The sequence below is a fragment of the Electrona antarctica genome (assembly GCF_951216825.1).
Source record: "Electrona antarctica genome assembly, chromosome: 5".
Lineage (NCBI taxonomy): Eukaryota > Metazoa > Chordata > Actinopteri > Myctophiformes > Myctophidae > Electrona > Electrona antarctica.
The window spans coordinates 9122928-9140589 of record NC_136810.1 but is presented as its reverse complement, the minus strand read 5'-3'; the positions used below and the strand labels follow the sequence as shown (position 1 = coordinate 9140589).

Sequence of the window (17662 nt, the reverse complement as noted above, 5' to 3'; positions counted from 1 at the left end):
ACGCCGAATGCAGTTTTTTTCAATCTGTCCTATAATTGGAACGTTTTCCTCGTGACATAATTCTTTAATGATTTACAAACTATCTCAAGATAGTTTGTAAATAGTTCCATATTTATGTAGCCTACCGTAATATGACATCATTGTAAGGTACTAAAAATGGACAATGTCATTCAGGTGTGCTGTGGATCAAAACGTTGCTTTCAGGGCTGCCCACTAGGGCTGTGAATCTTTGGGTGTCCCACGATTCGATTCAAAACTATTCTCTATTCAAAATGATTCTCGACTCAATACATAGGATTTCATCACAATCTACTCCAGCCAACTGAAGTGACTATACTACAGTAACTTGAAAATGACTGAAGACATGATGTTTACTGTGATTAGGGTAAACTTACATTTAATATCACAAACACCATGTAGTGAAAACTCCTGTAACAGTAACCAGAAAAAACAAAATCGATTTTTGGAAATTATGAATTGATGTTGAATCGTCCATAACGGGAATCACGATTCTAATTCGAATCGATTTTTTTGACACCCCTACTGCCCACTGGTTTATACTCTATGAATGCACCATTAGAGAGAGAGAGAGAGAGAGAGAGAGAGAGAGAGAGAGAGAGAGAGAGAGAGAGAGAGAGAGAGAGAGAGAGAGAGAGAGAGAGAGAGAGAGAGAGAGAGAGAGAGAGAGAGAGAGAGAGAGAGAGAGAGAGAGAGAGAAGAGAGAGAGAGAAGAGAGAGAGAGAGAGAGAGAGAGAGAGAGAGAGAGAGAGAGAGGGAGGGAGAGAGAGAGATCTGCTGGTATCAGTTGCTTGTGACTGGGCTCATCACCACAGCAGGGGTTCTGGCTGAACAAATTGTACTCTCTGTTTACTGTGATTAGACCACAACCAATGATCACACATCTGACACGTGTGCATTATACTGTATAAAACGCATGCATGCTAATGCTTGCACGCACAGATGCACACATCACACACACAAGCACTTTGCGGGCACATACATATACGCGTACACACTTATGCGTGTAAAGAGACGTATTGGTTTATAGCTACAGTATGTGTTGTGTGCATGGCAATGAGTGGCTATAGCTAGTGCAGCCTGGGCTGCTGGGCCCTTGTTTAGTTCCGAAGAGGTGTGTGCATGCGTGTGTGCGTGCATGCTGGCGTGTGTACTGTACCTGTATTGTGTTTGCGGTGGTGTTGACCAAGTGTTAAATGTCATTATTACAAGAAGACACACAAAGGATGGTTTTGTGTGGAAGCTGTGAGCAGTTCCTCATAGTGGTAAAAACTTGAACATTGTTAGATGATCAAATACACTTTCCCTGTGTGTACAGTATGGTATTATTTTAAACATGAGAACTGGCACCGCCTGGGGTTGGTATTTCACTGAATGGGTTGTTCATGTGTCTGGTTTGCAAAAGGCTGCAATAACTTTATTGATGAAAATTACTTTGTTTATTCAAATATGTGACTCTTTTTGATTCAGAGACAGTCATGGCGGCAAGACTAACTGTTCAGTTCAGGAGAAAAACTTATTTTTATGCAAAATGAGTGTCTGAAATAAATGTCAGAGCTGAAATCGACATGTAAATGTGAAATAAATGCTAAATGCTTTCTGTAAGACATTACTCTATAAGCCATAGCATTTTCTTTTTTTATGCAAAATGAGTATAACACAGGCAGACTCTTCACATACTAGAGCATTTCTGAAATAAATGTCAGAGCTGAAATCGAAATGTATGTAAATATGAAATAAATGCTAAATGCTTTCTGCAAGACATTACTCTATAAGCCATAGCTCCAAAACTGGTGGGTCAAACTGAACAACCGACATGTCAATTTGAAGCTATGATTCCCTGCTTTCATAATATGACAAAAAAAGAAAATTAAAAAAATGTCAATAACTTAGCCTTAGCGGTCACATATGTCTTTTTTTTTAATGTTTTTTCTTTTTGTGGCTTTCGCCTTTATTTTATATATTTTATGGAGGGACAGACAGTAGGCTGACAGGAAATGGGGAGAGAGATGGGGGAAAACATGCAGTAAAGGCCGTCGTGATCGAGAGTCGAACCCACGGCACACTGCCAGACTGGATTACCAGCCAAGGTGCCTGACCACTGAGCCATGGCCCAGGCCGGTCACATATGTCTTACAGACTCAATTTCAAATAGACTCGATTTCAGTTGGAGTATGGAGAACCCAATAACTGTATCCTATTTCATTTCTGCCTACCTGTAACTCATTCTATGAAGGTTGTTGCTCCATGAATCTGATTCCATCGACATCTTGAAATGTTTGTTTAATTTATCAGCAAACAAATCGATATAGAAGTCGATTTGGACAGAATGCCCTGAATCACTGGATGGCTGCTTAACCACTTCAACCCAAACATGTCTAATCTATATTCTGGAGAGGGAACATTACCCAAAAAATAGCCAACGTAGCAACGTAGCAAAAAAAAAAGAAGCTCACCACAATCACAGGTCGAGTCTCCCGCATGACATTTTTGTGGGATCTCGCTCACGTCAACGCCCCTCAACTTAATGGCCCACCTCTTATTGAAAATGAATGACCAACCACGGTGTGTCACTACAAAGCAGCCTCTAGAATCCCTGCTGCTCCTCCCATGAACTGGTCAAAGAGGGTGGTGATAAATGTAAGGTCATGGGGTCAACTAAATCATTAGGGTTCATGCTTGCGGTTAGTTTTATGATAAGCCGCCCATTACCTTTGCATATTGTGCACGTAATTTGGCATTTTACACACATGCACGCAGTGTGTGTGTGTGTGCGTGCGTGCGTGCGTGCGTGCGTGCGTGCGTGCGTGCGGCCACGCTACCGCTACGTGCCTGCGGGGTGTGCTCATGTGTGTGTGTGTGTGTGCGGCCACGCTACCGCTACGTGCCTGCGGGGTGTGCTCATGTGTGTGTGTGTGTGCGTGCGGCCACGCTACCGCTACGTGCCTGCGGGGGGTGCTCATGCATGTGCGTTGGGAACACTAGTATGTATGTATAGCGACTGACATAACCACATAAGAACATCGTCTCTGTCGGGTGGAAACCTCCGCATGTCCAAAGCCGTTACTTTTGAGGATTCAAATTCATCAAATAGCAGATCTACAAGCTCACAATGCGGCGCAAAGCTTGCTGATCTGCTACTTATATTTGTGTGACGGACGGTGTAGTATGATCAAGTAGGCCGTTGATTTACGGAGAAAAAAAAACACACAAAAAAGTTAGAATATGGAGATAAGAGGTTTACAATTTACAATTTGGGCATTTAGCAGACGCTCTTAATCCAGAGCGATTTACATTAAGCAAGAACAAAAAGCATGGGAATACATCACATATATAAAAAGCATTTATCAAGAAACATGCGTAAGCTAAGAACGTAGCTAGAACATATCTATATAATGACACTGTACATATAAACTATACATATATACTATACTATGCTGTACATATATACTATGAAGTGCTATGACTACATACAATGCAATTATTGTGCTGTCTACATAACATGAGTCTGTATCAAATGCTAACTAAGTCTAAAAAGTGGGGTAGGTTTCAGCAACAATATGCAAAACACAATTACTGGTGTGATTTCAGGGCTAAAACCTTTGTTTTTCAAGAGACACACAATCTGATTCCCTGTTTTCAGCAAAAATAAATAAATAAATATAAAGTGTGCCTGTGCACTTGGCACCCAGCGGTGATTTTAACCCATTTTGGGCGGGAACCCCTTTTGGTGTTTTAAACATTGTTACAATATAGCTATTGAAAAATAGCAGATCTACAAGCTCATAGCGTGCCACCGAGTGGCGCGCTACCAGCTTGAGGTCTGCTACTTTTGAAAAATCGTGAAAATGTGCCTGAAATCTTTGAATATAAGTTATTTTAGAGTGAGTTTTTAACTCAAATCTTTGCTACTGAGAGGGTCCATGGAACTACATATATTCAGATGGGGGTCAGCGGCCAATGTCATATATATTTGGGGTTCCTAGACATGAATATGTTTGAGAACAACTGACATAGAAACATGTTTTTTTTTCAGAAAAGACATTTTTAAAATTTCGACGTCAGGTCTAAATGGGTTAAAATGGTCATGCGTAGCATTGCATTTTCATTTGAATGTGTTTTTTAATTTGGTCTCATTAAGTAGTGATCCCTTTATACCTCGCTGCCAGCACTACTGCTGTCCAATTAGGGACACTTTGTTCTGTTTGGGCTGCGAGCGGTTCAGGAGGTCTGCACTTCTTCTCACTGCAGTTTCACATGTGTTAAAAGTTTCTGTTCGAATACATGAAATATTCATCATGCCCGAAATCTCTCTCTCAAACACACACACACACACACACACACACACACACACACACACACACACACACACACACACACACACACACACACACACACACACACACACACACTACTGTACACACATTGCGATTTTCAAGTACAGTGAAAGTCAAGAGTAAGGAGGGGAGAAATCTTTCAGCCGCCATTATTTTAGAATTCACTCCCAAGGTGTGTTTCCTCCTCCTGTGCCCCCCCCCCCCCTAATCCCCCCCCCCCAAACAGACGTCTGGGCAATAAATGAGTCCCGCTTAACCCATTTTGACTTGAGATCAGATTCTAAAAATGTCTTCTACATCCTGACAGTTTTCTGAAAAAGCTATGTTTCTATGTCAGTCGTCAGTCATTTTTCAAAAATAGCAGACCTACAAGTTCATAGCGCGCCACTCGGTGGCGCGCTATGATCTTGTAGATCTGCTATTTTTCAATAGCTAAAGCATAACATAATGCTAACACCAAAAGGGGTTCCCGCCCAAAATGGGTTAAAAGTCATTTTCGGCGGTAATTAAAGCTTTGGGAGTCGATGGGGTGGTGGGAGAAACGCATCACCGAGCCCCGACCGGTTATTATTTAGCTCGAGTCAAACTCATCAGAAATTCAGTGTGATGTTGCGGTATCACTTTAATTAATTCATAATTACTGTGGAAACTCGCTTTGCGCTTGAGACACTGCAAACCACTTCCCCAAATAACTACCACAGGGTGTGCGGGGGTGGGTTGTACTGTTGCAGAAAGGTGATGGAGGGAGGCGGATGCGGAGACGGTTGTACTGTTGCAGAAAGGTGATGGAGGGAGGAGGATGCGGAGACGGTAATGACAGAGGAGATACAGGGGGAGGCAGACCGACATAGAAATGGGGAGTGAAACCCCCAGTAAGCCCACGTATACTCCAGCTTTAGGTGTTAACCTACTAACCTTTTAGGTGATGTCGGTTAGTAAACACAGAGAGATGTGTTGGGGTGAGCGCTGGGTCGCTTAATAATAATAATAATAATAATAATACATACGATTTATATAGCGCGTTTCTGGGTACCCAAAGTCGCTTTACAGAATCAAAAAAGGACAAACAAGAAGGGTGTGTGTGGGTGTGTGTGTGTGTGGGGGGGGGGGGTTATGTAGGGAAAGCCAGTTTGAAAAGGTGGGTTTTGAGTGTGCTTTTGAACATTTCGAAGGTGGGGGCAGATCTGATGTGAGTTGGGAGTGAGTTCCACAGAGAAGGGGCGTGGCCACTGCGAAGGCCCTGTCTCCCCAAGTTCGTTTGTTGGACTTGTGGGGTTCCAGTTGGTTGGCAGTGCTTGACCTGAGGGAGCGAGAGGGGACATGGCGGTTGATGAGTTCAGAGAGGTAGAGGGGGGCCTGGTTGTTGAGGGTTTTGTAGGTGATGGTGAGTATTTTGAAATCAAGTCTGGACAATTCTTATCACTGCGGCTTCAGTGACGTCATGTTGTAGTTTTCACAACCACCGCGGTGACTAGAGGTTATCACCTAGAACTGGAGTACGGATGTCAGTCGACCCGGCGGTGTCGTGTCAGTCGACCCGGCGGTGTCGACCCGGCGGTGTCGACCCGGCGGTGTCGTGTCAGTCGACCCGGCGGTGTCGTGTCAGTCGACCCGGCGGTGTCGACCCGGCGGTGTCGACCCGGCGGTGTCGTGTCAGTCGACCCGGCGGTGTCGTGTCAGTCGACCCGGCGGTGTCGTGCACAAAGAATTAGCCCAAGGGTTCCCAAACTTTTCAGGCAGTACGTGACCCCACAACATATTTGCGTTTTTTGAAGGCACGGTGGCACAGTCGGTAGTGCTGTCGCCTCACAGCTAGAAGGTCCTGGGTTCGATTCCCGCTCGGGACACTGTGGGCACTGGGGGCGTGTCCTCCTCCACGTCATCAGTGCCCATACCCGAGGCGGGGTTGGCGAAAAGGCCTTTCTGTGTGGAGTTTGCATGTTCTCCCCGTGTCCCCTAGGGTAGGTACCCTCACAAAAAACATGCAGTAATCCTGGTCTCCCCCTGGCCAGCCGGGGCACCTGATGGAGGGGAAAGGAACTGGTTGGAATAACGTGTTCCTTCCACGCTCTACGTCCAACCAGGGAAACTCCCCATGTCAGGTGTAAAGGAGCAACTTGGACACTCATGCATGAAGGAAGCATGAGTTCAAGTCCGTTGCTCTCCCCAGGTTGGCGGAGGGTGTGTAGAGCCCAGGATCACATTAGATAATTGACACAGGGGTGAAAAATGGGTTATAAAATCGTGGGATAAAAATTATAAAAAAATATTTATATATATTTGCGTTTACTGTTGAGTAAGAAAACAATGTTGCACAATGCACATTAAGCTAATCATACGGGGACCCTCCACAATAATTTGGGGACCCCCCCCCCCCTGAACAACTGAATATGCCGACATGCAAGCTCTCTAGCTCACACCTGCTGTTCTCGGCCGACACCATCGTGCGACACCATCGTGCGACACCATCGTGCGGCGGAGCATAAATTAGGCTTGAAGAGGCAGAGGGGGGAAGAAAGGAGAGACACTATGTCAGAGAGATGGGTGGAGAGAGATGGGGGGAGGGGGTGGAGACACAAAGGCGTCAGGGGTGAGAGAAGAAGGTACGAGAGGCCTCTAAATTGGATTGTAACTTTAAATGACTGATTTAAAGGTTTCAAAAGCTCCCCAAATGGGGTTGAAATATGCTCCTATTACACTGAAGACTGCGGTAATTATGTTTTTAGAGCCGGAGTGATTATAATGCAATCACAGCCGTAGCCCCGAGCAGCAGCCCAAGCCAACGGCTTCTATATCAAATGGTTGGGGAAACTGTAGTTAAAAGGGCCTGTGAAACCAGGCACGCTCGCTCTGTGCATACATATCAGATCAAATAAATACATACTAAATTAAAAACATAATTGTAGTAGGCCTACTACTACTAGGAATGTGATTTTAATTAATTTCTAACTGCACAGATGCACAGACAACAGTATGTTGAATTTATGCCAATATTTACAGTCATATCCATTATAAAACATTATTTATACGAGGTGCCATACCATTTTCAACCTAATCTTCATCTCTAATTCTCATAAGATGGCACAAATGTTCATCTACTCACTCTGTGCGGTGGACCGTGGACTATGAGACCTTTCTACCAATGCCATCATGGGGATTCAAGGCTAATAGAAAGCACGGCTTTCCCTTCATGCATCACCTCATGTCTAATCTCTCAAGATGCGAACGGCACCACTGCCGCAAATATGTAGTGTTGTTCTTATAGCGGGAATAAACACAGAAGCACCCGGGAGGAAGTGGACAAAGAAGGGGGGGGGGGGGGGGGGGGAGCGTTCCCACATCACTGACTCCATGACCCTCAACACAGGAGCCCACCAGGGCAGTGTGCTGAGCACCTCTACTCCCTGTGCTCTATAGGAGCCCACCATGGGTGTGTGCTGAGCACCTCTACTCCCTGCTGTGCTCTAGGAGCCCACCAGGGCAGTGTGCTGAGCACCTCTACTCCCTGTGCTCTAGGAGCCCACCAGGGCAGTGTGCTGAGCACCTCTACTCCCTGTGCTCTAGGAGCCCACCAGGGCAGTGTGCTGAGCACCTCTACTCCCTGTGCTCTATAGGAGCCCACCAGGGCAGTGTGCTGAGCACCTCTACTCCCTGTGCTCTAGGAGCCCACCAGGGATGTGTGCTCTAGGAGCCCACCAGGGCCACCTCTACTATGTGCTCTAGGAGCCCACCAGGTCAGTGTGCTGAGCACCTCTACTCCCTGTGCTCTAGGAGCCCACCAGGGCAGTGTGCTGAGCACCTCTACTCCCTGTGCTCTATAGGAGCCCACCAGGTCAGTGTGCTGAGCACCTCTACTCCCTGTGCTCTATAGGAGCCCACCAGGGCAGTGTGCTGAGCACCTCTACTCCCTGTGCTCTAGGAGCCCACCAGGGCAGTGTGCTGAGCACCTCTACTCCCTGTGCTCTAGGAGCCCACCAGGGCAGTGTGCTGAGCACCTCTACTCCCTGTGCTCTATAGGAGCCCACCAGGGCAGTGTGCTGAGCACCTCTACTCCCTGTGCTCTAGGAGCCCACCAGGGCAGTGTGCTGAGCACCTCTACTCCCTGTGCTCTATAGGAGCCCACCAGGGCAGTGTGCTGAGCACCTCTACTCCCTGTGCTCTAGGAGCCCACCAGGGCAGTGTGCTGAGCACCTCTACTCCCTGTGCTCTATAGGAGCCCACCAGGGCAGTGTGCTGAGCACCTCTACTCCCTGTGCTCTAGGAGCCCACCAGGGCAGTGTGCTGAGCACCTCTACTCCCTGTGCTCTAGGAGCCCACCAGGGCAGTGTGCTGAGCACCTCTACTCCCTGTGCTCTAGGAGCCCACCAGGGCAGTGTGCTGAGCACCTCTACTCCCTGTGCTCTGTAGGAGCCCACCAGGGCAGTGTGCTGAGCACCTCTACTCCCTGTGCTCTATAGGAGCCCACCAGGGCAGTGTGCTGAGCACCTCTACTCCCTGTGCTCTCTAGTAGCCCACCAGGGCAGTGTGCTGAGCACCTCTACTCCCTGTGCTCTATAGGAGCCCACCAGGGTAGTGTGCTGAGCACCTCTACTCCCTGTGCTCTAGGAGCCCACCAGGGCAGTGTGCTGAGCACCTCTACTCCCTGTGCTCTATAGGAGCCCACCAGGGCAGTGTGCTGAGCACCTCTACTCCCTGTGCTCTAGGAGCCCACCAGGGCAGTGTGCTGAGCACCTCTACTCCCTGACCCTCAACACAGGAGTCCACCAGGGCAGTGTGCTGAGCACCTCTACTCCCTGTGCTCTATAGGAGCCCACCAGGGCAGTGTGCTGAGCACCTCTACTCCCTGTGCTCTAGGAGCCCACCAGGGCAGTGTGCTGAGCACCTCTACTCCCTGTGCTCTAGGAGCCCACCAGGGCAGTGTGCTGAGCACCTCTACTCCCTGTGCTCTATAGGAGCCCACCAGGGCAGTGTGCTGAGCACCTCTACTCCCTGTGCTCTATAGGAGCCCACCAGGTCAGTGTGCTGAGCACCTCTAGTCCCTGTGCGCTATAGGAGCCCACCAGGGCAGTGTGCTGAGCACCTCTAGTCCCTGTGCTCTATAGGAGCCCACCAGGGCAGTGTGCTGAGCACCTCTAGTCCCTGTGCTCTATAGGAGCCCACCAGGGCAGTGTGCTGAGCACCTCTAGTCCCTGTGCTCTATAGGAGCCCACCAGGGCAGTGTGCTGAGCACCTCTACTCCCTGTGCTCTATAGGAGCCCACCAGGGCAGTGTGCTGAGCACCTCTACTCCCTGACCCTCAACACAGGAGTCCACCAGGGCAGTGTGCTGAGCACCTCTATAGTCGTTGTGCTCTAGTCGTTGTCACGCTTTGTTGTCTCAGGTCCACCCTGTAAAAAACCTTTTCATACAAGGCACCCCTGCATTACATAGTTACTTTATAGAACCTTATATTTCTCATGTTACCGTACTTAAATATGTAAATCTGTCCTCCTAAGATACAGTATGTGTCCATATACGATGGATTGAAAATAACTTCACACTTGACATTTAACCACGTGAACCCCAGCATCCCTATTCTGGGGGGGGGGGGGGGGTGTTGACCAAAAATAGCAGATCTACAAGCTCACAACGCATCACCATGTGATGCGCTGTGAGCTTGTAGATCGGCTATTTATTTATTTATTTGACAGGGACAAAGCTCATTAATCAACATGTCAGTTTTCACCTCAATGTAAATGGGCCAGAGTTAGCCAAAGCTAAATTTCATCTGTAGTCCCTGGCAAGGAGGTCTCAGATGGTCCGTATTACTAAGTTTGGAGTGGTTAAAATTGACAATATCACTTCAAAGTATTCTGCGGTATCACCCCTGGACTATAGTGTCACAGCAGCCACTTTGACAAACCCTGCACTACACAGCCGCCCCCGGCTCCATCATCAAGTCATCATCAAGTACTGTATGCTGACAAGACGACAGTGATGGGCCGGCATGTCAACAACAACAACAAAGGAGAACAACCTCGCTGTGGAGACCAAGCAGTTGACCGTGCACAGAGTTCAAGAGGCTGGGGAGAGAGAGCACGTTACCTGCTGTATCTTTATAGACGGACTTACTGTGGAAACGGTCAAGTTCAACTTCCTTGGCATGCAAGTCGATGAGGACCTCAAGTGGTGTGTACACACACACGCACACATACGCGCACACACACACACACACACACACACGCTCAGAAGCGGCTGTTCTGGTGCACTATAGATGTGATTACAATTACAATATTATTTCCGTCAAAGCATAGGGATGAGGATGTTCTTTAATGTGAGAACTAAGTTTTACTGTGACTATTTTATTCCACAAAATGCTGACTTCATTGCACTTTGACCCAGGTTTGTTAGCACGGCATACTGCACAATGAGTGACTTTATAAAGCAAAACAAGAGAATAAAAGAAACGAATTCCAATGACATTTTCTCTTTATTAGAGGGCATTCAGTGGTTGAGAGATCTGGAAAATGTGATATTTAACAAAGGTTACAAGATGGTTTTGCAGCCAAAATATGTTAATCCTATTATACTGTATAATCCTCACACTAGGGCTCCAATTTGTGTTAAATCTTTATTGGTTCGAAGTCTTTATCTATCCCTTGCATAATCAATTGAAACAGAGCTAACCAAAGGCTTTGGGATCAAATAATTTGGGGCACTGCATGCAATTGCAATGCATAGGGAAAGGAATAAAAAACAAAAAGCAATGAATGCGCACTCACGCACGCACGCATGCACGCACGCACGCACGCACGCACGCACGAACGCACGCACGCACACACCCCTTACATCCCACGGAGGGGATCTAAGGAACATTATCATGTGTGAAGTGGTGAAGGAGGGCCTTTCTGTTGTTAGTCCAGTTCATGTAGATCTTCTATTGAAGAACTGAATCAGAGTTGGAGCGGGGCGGGGCGGGGGGGGGGGGGGGGGGGGATAAGACGGAGAAAGATAGAAGAGAGAGAATGCGAGCAGCTCAGCGGGAGAGAGCAACATAAAGAGATAAACCCACGAGGCAGCCAAAAGGTATAGTGTAAGATAAAGCAGAATGTAATAGAAAGGATGTGTAGTGATAAGAAGTAACTCTCACACCCATGACCAGTGGTGGAAAGTAACTTAAGCCTACTTAAGTACTGTACTTACTGTAAGTACAATATTCAGGTATTTGTACTTTATTTCCAATGTTCAGTACTTTTACTTCTACTGCACTACATCTCAGATCCACATTATTGTACTTTTACTCCACTACATTTATTTTTAGTTACTAGTAACTTTGATTATTATTCCAAAACATTAGGCTACCCACTGCAGCGATATATACATTTCATTACATTTTGAAAACAGACGATCTACAAGCTCACAATGCGTAGCGATGCGACGCAATGTTTTAACAGCGGGCGAACAGCGGCAACTCTGGGCGATACAAATCTCTGTCATTGACGTATGTCCTCGCTTTGACAGACGATATTATAGAAAAGATTAAATATTTTCATGTTTTTCCTCCGCCCGCTCGACTATGGCCTCTTCGCCTGCTATCGGCAGTAGTTTCCGGGTCCCATATAGACAAATAACGCACTAATGGAAAATACGCCAGGCTATCGCCCGCTGTTAAAATGGACCGTCAGTGTGAGTGTATACATTCATTTTTCATTTTACACGTGCATTAATCCACAGATGGCAATCAGTGCAATTGATAACAGACAGATACCAAGAAACCTGGCAGCCAAATGCACAATGGAGTGGCTTTACTGTGCGTGCGTGCGTGCGTGCGTGCGTGTGTGTGTGTGTGTTAAACTGCTCCGTTGTAACTACCACCGTTAATATATTGGGTGCAGATTTAAGATGCATTTGCATTTGCAACCTCTGTGGACTGTATGCTTCAACACGATCGACTGCTCACCAATGGAGTATACGGACAGCCGGTGCTGCTTGGTAGCCCTTCCCATGAGCAGCTACCGGGAAGAGAGGTGTTGGACCTGGCCTTGTAGCGGTGTGTCCGTCCGCTGTCGGAACAACAGTTGGTGGATGTTGGGCCCATGGGAACAGCCACGCTACGGAGAACGATACGACACCGGGTGGCAATGCAGGAGTGGACTGGGGAATTGTTTCCTCTGGTGGTCCAGCCTGGGACATACCCACGGACTGGTTGTTGGAGCGTGTGTGTGTGTTTGTTTGTGTGTGTGTGTGTGTGTGTGCGTGTGCGTGCGTGCGTGCGCGCACGCTTTAAACAATTGGCACATTTGGTATTCAGGCAGCTGGTTTATAAAATCTACTATCTACAAGCTCACAGCGTCACTGTGAGCTTAAAAATGTAATTACAAAAAATGGCATTCATAGCACTTTCGTTCTAAAATGTTGATGTCCTCACAAATATAGTAATGTGCGTGTGTGCGTGCGTCTATCAGACTCCATATTCAGACATAGAGATATGTGTCTTTGTTGAGCGCCTGAGTGGTGCACACCCTGAGTGGTGCACACCCTGAGCGGTGCACACCCTGAGCGGTGCACACCCTGAGCGGTGCACACCCTGAGCGGTGCACACCCTGAGCAGTGCACACCCTGAGCGGTGCACACATGTGCACACGCTGCAAAACCCTGAGTGTGAATGTTACTGCGAGCGTCCGAATGGACGCTTGAAAGTAAACACTCAGCATTGTGACAGTGAATTAGTGTTTGTTGAATGTCAACAGAATGCTGGAGGATGGCTAGAGAGATGCTCATGTTGTTACAAAGGACCTTGTTGGTTTGGTGTCCATGCAGGCGCTTTTCTCTCTCTGTTTTTTTGAGTGGTGCAACCACTCTTAAGGAACAGCAATGTCCGTGTTAACCTATGTGACTATGTTTGTGACTATGTTTGTGTGTGAGAGTACCAGTAGGGGCAAAAGTGGCGCTGTTGTGCCAGAAACAGAGACACAGAGAAAGTGTTGCACTGTTGCCTGTTTTTTTATTATTATTATTTTAAGATTAGGATTTGCACACATTTTCATGATTGTCAAAAATAGCAGATCTTAGTTCAGACTACAATGTTTCAGTCTAAACGATCTTCATCTTTGTGTTGTAACATGGCATGTTTTATACCAGAATGGCACTTTATGGCGCTTTATTAAATGTCTGTCTGTCTGTCTGTCTGTCTGTCTGTCTGTCTGTCTGTCTGTCTGTCTGTCTGTCTGTCTGTCTGTCTGTCTGTCTGTCTGTACTGTACTGTACTGTACTGTACTTAGTGCGTCTGACTGCAAATGAGAGACAGGGAGATGGAGACCAACAGAGACTGCATCCTTCATTTTGTACATGAAACATGGATGGAATGGTCTGTACTCTGTAAGGGGCAAAGGTCTCAGTCACACCCAAGCTCACTCATATCTTACTGTAAGCCCTACGTGCTTTCAATTCCATGACCCTCCTAGCCTGTTGTTGGTTGACAAATAATCAAAAGTAGACAAATCTGCTGTCTGGTAGTGATAAATGCCTAAATCAGAGGATATCAGAGATGCATATGGCTAGTTTATGCACGATGCAAAGAGGAAACAAGTGAATGTAATCTGTGTGATTTAATTAGATAATTCAGTTGCTTTCACCATTGAAAGCTTCTCTCCAAATGGGCTTTGCAAATAGGTGACCTAATTACTTGTGAATGTAACTTGATTATAAATGTAACTACATTTTAGCTTTCAGGCTAATGCCTCAAGGAGTGGGCATCATTTATCTTTTTCTTTTCTTTTTTTTTTTACTACAGCATGGCTCTGCAGGAGGATCTGTCTGTCTGTCTGTCTGTCTGTCTGTCTGTCTGTCTGTCTGTCTGTCTGTCTGTCTGTCTGTCTGTCTGTCTGTCTGTCTGTCTGTCTGTCTGTCTGTCTGTCTGTCTGTCTGTAGACTGATTGTGCTGAAAACCTTTCCAACATACATCTACATACAGTAGATATGTCAGAGATGACTTACATGAGACATTAAATAGTTTCTATGTGTATCTCCAAATCCGTATAATTTTTAGGATGGGCCCTCCTAAACATTAGGAGGGGCCCTCTTGTGGTAACCTGACTCCGGGATCAAGGCAGCACTGTGTATGCCTTGATCCCGCCTCTAGCTGCCGCTGATTGGCCAGGCCGTTTGGTGGCCGGAGCATCAAGTCTGCCTGAGAGTTCCCAGATGGGAGCAGGAGGGGGGAAACCCAGTGTACTCTCTGCTGCGGAGAGTCAGGTTACTCTTGTGGCACAGCTCAGCGGAATTCCGGGCCAATAAGTCACTGCCCACGTTTAATTTAAAATTTCACACAATGTACAGTAGATGTTGCCCATGTCACCAGCCACCAGTCACCAGCCTGCACACTGAGGAGATTCACCACCAGGGCAGAGTTACAGTACTGCATGTTATTATAATCCTCCCCATGCAATTCCCCAACCCAACCCCGCTGAACAGACCAGCCAGTAGTGCAGCAGCAAGGGCATTTCCTACCTTGAATACCGCACTGCCAATTATGTGTTTGTTGGAGTGCACCGACCGAGGCACTGCCCCCGGGAAATGAACCTGGGCCTCTGTGGTGATGGTGGTGGTGAGCGGGAGTCACCCGGATGGCCCGACCGACCTTAAAAACTATGTCTACTAGGAGTGTGTGTGACTATGAACACAGGCTGTGTGGTCTTTAGTGAAGGTCACAGGGTTACGACGGTCCAATGAGCAGCACTACAGTTAGCTGATCACTGATCCCCAAAGACACGAGCACCGTGTAAATCAATTCCAAGGAGAGAGAGTTGGGGATGGGGGGGGGGGGGGGGGAGAGAGAGAGAGGAGAGGAGATGGAAAAGAGAGAGCGATAGTGATATATCCTGCAGCAAAGATGTCTTTGACAGAATTCAGCACTGGCTGTAAACACAGACAGAAAGAAATTGGCAATACAGACATGGTTGGCCGGAGCCGTTCGTTCTGCGTCACTCACTCTGCCCTTGAAGAGGCTATTCTCTTTCTTTGAAGAAGTTGGTGATTTCACCAAATTCCATAACGCACGCTATTCCAACTGCCCGCTACACCTTCTGCCAAGCGTGTGAGTTCAGTGTATATATATATATACTGGGACAAAAAATATAGTAGGTGGTAGACATAATAGTATGAGCTGTTAAACAGTACATAAAGATCAGTCTTTAATCCATTTAGGCCTGACGTCGACATTTTAAAAATTTCTTTTCTGATATGTTTCTGTCAGAGGTGCTCAATATTTCATGTCAAGGATCCCAAAAATTATATGTAATATTTTATAAATATGTAATAATTAGATTAAGATATGGAGCCAGAAAATAGCAGCCAGGAGAATGAGACTATAGCAGGACACTGCCAAAGACACCAGGAGAATGAGACTAGCAGGACACTGCCAAAGACACCAGGAGAATGAGACTATAGCCAAAGACACCAGGAGAATGAGACTATAGCAGGACACTGCCTAAGACACCAAGAGAATGAGACTAGCAGGACACTGCCAAAGACACCAGGAGAATGAGACTAGCAGGACACTGCCAACGACACCAGGAGAATGAGACTATAGCAGGACACTGCCAAAGACACCAGGAGAATGAGACTATAGCAGGACACTGCCAAAGACACCAGGAGAATGAGACTAGCAGGACACTGCCAAAGACACCAGGAGAATGAGACTATAGCAGGACACTGCCAAAGACACCAAGAGAATGAGACTAGCAGGACACTGCCAAAGACACCAAGAGAATGAGACTAGCAGGATACTGCCAAAGACACCAGGAGAATGAGACTATAGCAGGACACTGCCAAAGACACCAGGAGAATGAGACTAGCAGGACACTGCCAAAGACACCAGGAGAATGAGACTATAGCAGGACACTGCCAAAGACACCAGGAGAATGAGACTAGCAGGACACTGCCAAAGACACCAGGAGAATGAGACTATAGCAGGACACTGCCAAAGACACCAGGAGAATGAGACTAGCAGGACACTGCCAAAGACACCAGGAGAATGAGACTAGCAGGACACTGCCAAAGACACCAGGAGAATGAGACTAGCAGGACACTGCCAAAGACACCAGGAGAATGAGACTAGCAGGACACTGCCAAAGACACCAGGAGAATGAGACTAGCAGGACACTGCCAAAGACACCAGGAGAATGAGACTATAGCAGGACACTGCCAAAGACACCAGGAGAATGAGACTATAGCAGGACACTGCCAAATACACCAGGAGAATGAGACTATAGCAGGACACTGCCAAAGACACCAGGAGAATGAGACTAGCAGGACACTGCCAAAGACACCAGGAGAATGAGACTAGCAGGACACTGCCAAAGACACCAGGAGAATGAGAGTATAGCAGGACACTGCCAAAGACACCAGGAGAATGAGACTAGCAGGACACTGCCAAAGACACCAGGAGAATGAGACTAGCAGGACACTGCCAAAGACACCAAGATAATGAGACTAGCAGGACACTGCCAAAGACACCAGGAGAATGAGACTAGCAGGACACTGCCAAAGACACCAGGAGAATGAGACTAGCAGGACACTGCCAAAGACACCAGGAGAATGAGACTAGCAGGACACTGCCAAAGACACCAGGAGAATGAGACTAGCAGGACACTGCCAAAGACACCAAGATAATGAGACTAGCAGGACACTGCCAAAGACACCAGGAGAATGAGACTAGCAGGACACTGCCAAAGACACCAGGAGAATGAGACTAGCAGGATACTGCCAAAGACACCAGGAGAATGAGACTAGCAGGACACTGCCAAAGACACCAGGAGAATGAGACTAGCAGGACACTGCCAAAGACACCAGGAGAATGAGACTAGCAGGACACTGCCAAAGACACCAGGATAATGAGACTAGCAGGACACTGCCAAAGACACCAGGAGAATGAGACTAGCAGGACACTGCCAAAGACACCAGGAGAATGAGACTATAGCAGGACACTGCCAAAGACACCAGGAGAATGAGACTATAGCAGGACACTGCCAAATACACCAGGAGAATGAGACTATAGCAGGACACTGCCAAAGACACCAGGAGAATGAGACTAGCAGGACACTGCCAAAGACACCAGGAGAATGAGACTAGCAGGACACTGCCAAAGACACCAGGAGAATGAGACTATAGCAGGACACTGCCAAAGACACCAGGAGAATGAGACTAGCAGGACACTGCCAAAGACACCAGGAGAATGAGACTAGCAGGACACTGCCAAAGACACCAGGAGAATGAGACTAGCAGGACACTGCCAAAGACACCAGGAGAATGAGACTAGCAGGACACTG

At 47.1% G+C, this 17662-nt stretch overlaps 1 protein-coding gene across 1 annotated transcript in view; it reads left to right on the top strand.

Annotated features, from left to right (window-relative positions):
* Positions 1-10341: 10341 nt before the first annotated feature.
* Positions 10342-17662, top strand: part of LOC306923164 (NT-3 growth factor receptor-like) — a gene marked incomplete at its 5' end in the record, with an annotated part of 284609 nt that continues 277288 nt past the window's right edge. Inside the window, one exon of the mRNA XM_079501192.1 lies at positions 10342-10523. Coding sequence (XP_079357318.1) covers positions 10342-10523 — 182 coding nt within the window. The remainder of the gene's footprint in view (positions 10524-17662) is intronic.